The 5,967-nt window shown below is 56.7% G+C and overlaps 2 protein-coding genes across 2 annotated transcripts; both read left to right on the forward strand.

Moving 5' to 3' along the window:
• Positions 1–692: 692 nt before the first annotated feature.
• On the forward strand, positions 693–2,051 carry LPMP_353820 (hypothetical protein; the record flags this gene model as incomplete). Its single annotated transcript, XM_010705015.1, has 1 exon — positions 693–2,051. The coding sequence occupies one exon, from the start codon at positions 693–695 to the stop codon at positions 2,049–2,051; it is 1,359 nt and encodes a 452-aa protein (XP_010703317.1).
• Positions 2,052–3,094: 1,043 nt separating this feature from the next.
• On the forward strand, positions 3,095–4,978 carry LPMP_353830 (hypothetical protein; the record flags this gene model as incomplete). The annotated part of the gene is made up of 1 exon (XM_010705016.1): positions 3,095–4,978. The coding sequence occupies one exon, from the start codon at positions 3,095–3,097 to the stop codon at positions 4,976–4,978; it is 1,884 nt and encodes a 627-aa protein (XP_010703318.1).
• Between the last annotated feature and the right edge of the window lie 989 nt (positions 4,979–5,967).

A 5,967-nucleotide genomic window follows, 5' to 3' on the forward strand; every position in this document is an offset into this window, starting at 1 on the left:
GTGTGTGTGTGTGTGTGTGTGTGTGTGTGTGTGTGTGTGTGTGTGTGTGTGTGTGTGTGTGTGTGTGTGTGTGTGTGTGTGCGTGACGTTCTGTTTGCAGGAGCGGAGCCACCGGCAGACAACTGAGGCGAAAAAAGAGACAAAAACACACACAAGGGGAAATGTGAGCGTACGTGTGAGAGGTCCTACTAACAACGGACCCAAACATGCAACAACAACAACAACAAAAATCAGCTGCCGCTCTTACAGCCCTGTGACACCGGGGCTACGTCAGGCGTATACCACTGCTTGATCTCTCTTTGCGTGTGCATAAGGAGCAAAGGAAGCTGTTTCGAGTTCCTCTTCCATCGTTTTCATTCTAGCTGGCTAGTGCGACACGCAATCTTTGCCCTTTCGCCTCAGTCTTTACACTCTTCTTCCTCGTCCTCCTCGTTCCTTTACTCCTGTGCGACGGGCCACTCTTTTTTTTTCTTTGCGATCGTCACTGTCTCGGGTAGACGTGATTTTGTTCAGCGCTCACCAGGCTGTTGCACGCAGACCAGCTCTTCAACGTCCTTGGCTCGCTTCGCTGCAGAGCTTAGAGGTCTCGCTTTTCGCAAGCCCCCCCACTACAGGTCCACATACGTAGATATCCTCTGTTAATTTCTCTGTGTTCAAGGAAAAAAGGCGGTGAGGGGCTAGCTGGAATTCAAATGCCACCAAAGAAACGTTCCTCACGGCGCCTCACGCTGAATGCTGGCGAGGAGTATACCCTTGTCGGGGACGGCGCCGTGCAAATCACACTCCAGTCGGGTCTGCTGGATGTGGCTGGGGTGATGCTGGACACAAATCGCCCTTACACCTTTTACTTGCACACGGATCGTCAGGCTGTCACACTCTTCACGCTGGAGGGGGCGGCGTGCATGCTGTCGAGTGACAACAAAGTGGATACCCATCGAGGTGTGGCACGGGCGGGCAAGCTGGTGCAGATGACACGACGCACTATTCTCACGGCGAAGCGCACAAAGGTGCTCGTCATTGGCCGCCCCCGCAGCGGCAAGACGCTCGCCGCACACACTCTGTGCAATCTGCTTATGCGCTACGGCAATGACAAGAAGAGCGTGTTCTTGATCGACTTGAATGCAGAGTCGAATTGCCTCTACGCGCCAGGGTGCGTGTCGTGCATCCAGGTCTCCGAGGCACCACTGTGGCCGGGGCTGACGGCGAGCCCGAAGCTTCTGCCACTTTCCCTCTACACCGGTGCCGCTGTTCGCCCCTCTGCGAGTAATGTGAACTCGCTTCTACACTACTACGACCAGTTAAATGAGACAGTCATGGCCTACACTCAGGAGGTAAGCGGCGCTGCGGCTGTCACCGCCTCGCAGCAGTCGGCGTCGCTGTATGCGTCATCTCTCAACGAGACTCGGTCGCACGTCGTCGTCGATGCCCCGGCGCCGCTGGCAGACCTACAGGAGGGTGTCTGGTACAAGAAGCTCATCGAAGTGCTTCGTCCGTCGCACGTGGTGATCGTCAGCAGCCGCGAGGACGGCGAGGAGAGGTGGTCCACCTTTCTGCAGGAGGATGTGCAGCGGGTACTGCCAGATTGTGAGTTTCTCTTCACCGATCCAGTTGCCCACCCGTGCGAGCGTTCGTCGAGTCGTGAACTGATGAGGGAGTACTTCACTGGTACCCCGTTCTACTCTCTAGGCTGCTCTAAAGTGGTGGTGCCGCTCAAATCGCTCATGTTTGTGGAAGAGGCGAGCGAGGGCTCGGGGCCTGGCAGCGCTGACGGCGTCCTTATGCGTGTGGTGCACCCTGACGCATCTTTCCAAGCTCTTGTGTGCGCTCTTTCCCATGCAGAGCTTCTGGAGGAGGCGCCATTGGCCCCGATTGCCGGTCTGGTGACGATTGTCTACGTTGATGAGAAGAACGAGGAGGTGGCGATGTTAATCCCGGCCGCAGAGGAGCCTCTGCTGCGTCGTCTGATCATCGTTCCACAGTCTCGCTACCGCGACACGTTGCGAATGACGAATGCACAGGTGGCGACGATGGAGGAGTGCGTGGCGGTCTAAAGTGAAACTGCTGCTGCTGGCAGTGGCGGTGGTAGCAGTGCGCTCTGCATTCAGTCCGTCTTCTTGTGATACTGCGGTGGCAATGACGGGACGGAGACCGATGAAAGAGTAGCACAGGGGCTTCTGCCTTTAGCGGTTACTCTGTATCTGTCCGTGTTGTTCTGCAGGTGTGCATGCGTGCGCTCGTGGTGGGGACGCCAGATAAAAGTGTACCTCCTCCTGTGCCACGGTGGCGTGTTCTGCCCAACTCCTCTCATCCCTTCTGTGCGACGAGGTTGAGGTGTATGGGTGAGGGGTAGTACAGCAACGAACGAAAAGTCCAAGAGAAAAAAGTGTGCAGAGTTGTGTTTTAGAGAGACGACATACCGTGAGCGCTATGGAAGGCCGTGCCCCCGCCATTCTTGTCTCTTTTTCTCTCTCTCACTCCGTGGCCTCGACGTGAGCCAAGTGAGGAGATGTGCGGCATTCCAGGCGCAGTTTAACACCAGAAGCAAACAGGACCCAGGAATAAAACACTTAAATCCCCCTCCCCCCCTACACACACACCCATACACGCATGCGCATACGGGCAGGGTGATACCTCTTACAGCTGGGAGATCTGCAGAAGCGAGCTTTTTGTGGATTCTCCGACCGAAAGAAACTGTATGTGGTTCCAATGTCGCGACGATGCGATCAGTCGCAAAAGGCTAGGCGTCTAAAGATCCCATCCTGTCGTCAAACGTCGCCACGGGTCTCACCTCTCTCTTCTTGACGCCTCACTTCTATCATCTGACCCCTGCACCGTCGCTGTTTGTGTCTCTTTTCTGTGACGTAGAGGTCCGCGCCTTCACAGACGTCCATACGCCTACGCACACGCAAGTGCGCAAGGAAGAGGGACCTGTGCTCCTAATAGTTGCGCTTTCCTAGGAGCCTTCCTGCTACTACTACCGCCACCCCTCCCCTTTGTTTTGCCGCCTCCTTTTCAAGGTGTGACCTCTCCCGCAGTGTCTTTTCGTTCTCTTCTTGCCGTCACGGGGGTTTAGTGCCTGTGGTGGTGCGTGACGATGCGGGCCAGCGTGCGCGTGCGCGAGACGCACAGGCTAGGATGGCGCTTGCGGGCAAAGCGTGCTGTGGAGAGTGCTATTCGAAAGTATGTTCCCGACCCGCGCGACAATCCGCTCACGGAGGTGCCAATGAGCTCAGAGACTTACTCAAAGACGCATCAGCAGCAGGAGGGTAGCGTGCGCATCGGCATCCGGCCTGGACAGTCAATCGAGGATTACATGGCGGAACGTGACCGCAAGTGGCTCGACCAGCAGCGCCTCATTTTCGAACAGCGCATCAAGGACGACAATCTTCCCACTACGAAGGATGGCCTTCCATTCGTCGGTGCAGGCTCGCGAGAGCACTACATGGACATCGACTCAGCGAACAAGCTCGTACGCACCCCTGAGCCGAAAGACTACGAGATGGATGAAGAAACGGTACTGCTGCGGCGCCAGCTACAGGTGGAGAACGAGGCCGAGTACCGCAAGTTCGTGGCGGAAGCAAAGCGTTCCGACATCGCTGCGGAGGAGACGCAGAAGCGGCGTCGCCCGCACCCTAGTGACCCGAGCTACGACCCCTTCAAGCTGACCCCCGGGTACCGTCCGCAGGATAGCACGGCGCTGGCGCAGTGGCTGAAGCGCCAGCGGGAGTCTGGCAAGTCAGCAAGCGGCCTCTCGCTGCAGACAAAGGAGGGCCAGGAGCGTTTCTACAATGAGGAAAAAATGGCGACGCAGTACAACGCAAACCCATTTGCCAACCGCATCGAGACTCCACGTGGCATGTCGACGATGCGCATCACCGCCTACTCCCCTGACAGCGTTTTCATCAACGACAAGGAGGTGATTGGGTCGTGCATCGTGACGGAGAAAGGCTACTACCACTGGAACGTGGGCAGTTTCGAAGAGGTGAATGAGCGGACGCTGTCGGTGCTGTTGCACATGTACCCAGTGCCGGATGTGGTGTTCCTCGGCACCGGCCGCAACTTGCACTTCATCGACGAGGATCTTCGAATTGCCTTCCAGAAGCGCGGCACTGTGATTCACTGTTTGACGACTTCCCAAGCGTGCGGCCACTTCGGCGTCCAGCTCTCCGTGTCACGTCGCTCCGCCTTGGCGATCATTAACCCCATACCCACGAACGGCTACGGTGTGGAGTGCTTCGGCGACTTTATAGAGAACGATATGTTTTCCTTGTCGGATACCCAGCTTGGCATTTCTCCGATGCGCCAGTTCTCTCCGTCCCTCTTCCGGCAGAACAAGGTTGCCGAGAAGTACAGGGCGACGCAGGGCACAGGCATCGGCCCGCAGTATCACCAACTAAGTGACGGCCGTCTTGTGCGTCCTGGGACGAGCTACACGAAGCTTCGACCGATGCTTGAGCCAGGTGAGACGGTGGACTGGGAGAAGCTACCGTCGTACTACCACTGGTACCCGAAGGAGGAGCTGCACGACTACATCGAGAACACGACGTGGCGCGAAATCAAGGGCAGGCCGACCGGCGAGCCGTTGGAGAAGCGCCTCAGAAAGGCGATCAGCGGCGGCACCTATGAGAAAGATGAGGCCCCAGCGCCAGACCTCATGCCGTGGAACTCGGCCACGATTCCGATCACCAAGTTTCCACATGAGCGAAACGACGAGGAGATCATCGTCGAGGACCCCAAGACGGGCCGCATCATCGGCATGGAGCGCGATACGTATGAGCGCTGGAAGCGCATGATGGGGGAGCGCTGCGCAGGATTGCCTGAGAGTGACCCGGTTGAGTACGATCAGGAGCGCTACGTCACCAACAAGGACGGTGTTGTCTTCGACCTCTCCAAGATGAAGTACCGACCCATCTTCGAGGGACGGTGGAACCCACGCCGGCAACAGAGTACCGGGCGCACGAATCCGATCATGACATAAGCGCTGGAGATGGCGTGTGTGTGTGTGTGTGTGTATGTGTGGGAGCGATGATAAGAGGGCGACGGGGCACTCACGGGAGGGGCTAGGCAGAGTCAGGGAGTGGACGCTGACTGTGCGCAAGTGCTCGTGCTCGTCTTTCCCTAAGAGACTGGTGCTCTTCTCCTAGGTTCTTCTCTAGTCCCACTTGTGCCAGCGGCACTGCTGGCCTCGTGCTCTTGCCCAGGTGTCTCTTGGTGTGTATTCTCTCTCCGGCTTCCTGTTTTCCCCTTCCTGCTCGTCTCCTCGCCCATGCACACCACATATGGCTAGATGACGGAACTGGGAATCTGCTACTGTTTTTTTTTCTTTTCTTTTCGGAGGCTGAATTCGGTGCGGAGGCAATGGGGACGGTAGGAGAGGAAGTGCTGATGGATGCACTGACGTGCGCCGGGCCTGAATAGGAATGGGAGCGGCTTTGCCTCTGTGTGCGTTTTATTGGCGCCAGGTGGCAATGTTTGTCTGCGTAGCCTTTTCGTTCACATTACACTGGCCTACAAACTCGCAAGAACGGAGGAGGGAAGAAAACAGAAATAATGAGGGGAGGCGGCTCAGTGCGCCATTTGAGTGGATAGTTGAGCAGGGGAAGAGGCGTACGGCAGCAGCAGATTTGCCAAGCGTTCAACGTTCGAGCGCTTGATGTGCGTTCACACTCCGGCGCTTCTGTATGATTCTCTGCCATTTGATGTGTAGTTTTTCATCAGTCATTACCGGTGGTGTGCTGCGCATATCTGTGGTTGCCGAGGGACATTTTCTCTGCTCTTCGAGACACCACTGAGAGAGGCCGCTCCATCTCTACCTATTCACTTCAAGTTACGCAGCTCGGTGCTTTTTCCCCCTCTTTCCTGCTCACCCTCCTCGTGCAACCTGCTCTCTCGCTCTCTCATGTGCATTTTTTTCCTTCTCTCCTTGTGCATGGGGTTTGGCAAAGACGAGGACGGCGCACTTTTGCC

The sequence above is a fragment of the Leishmania panamensis genome (assembly GCF_000755165.1).
Source record: "Leishmania panamensis strain MHOM/PA/94/PSC-1 chromosome 35 sequence".
Lineage (NCBI taxonomy): Eukaryota > Euglenozoa > Kinetoplastea > Trypanosomatida > Trypanosomatidae > Leishmania > Leishmania panamensis.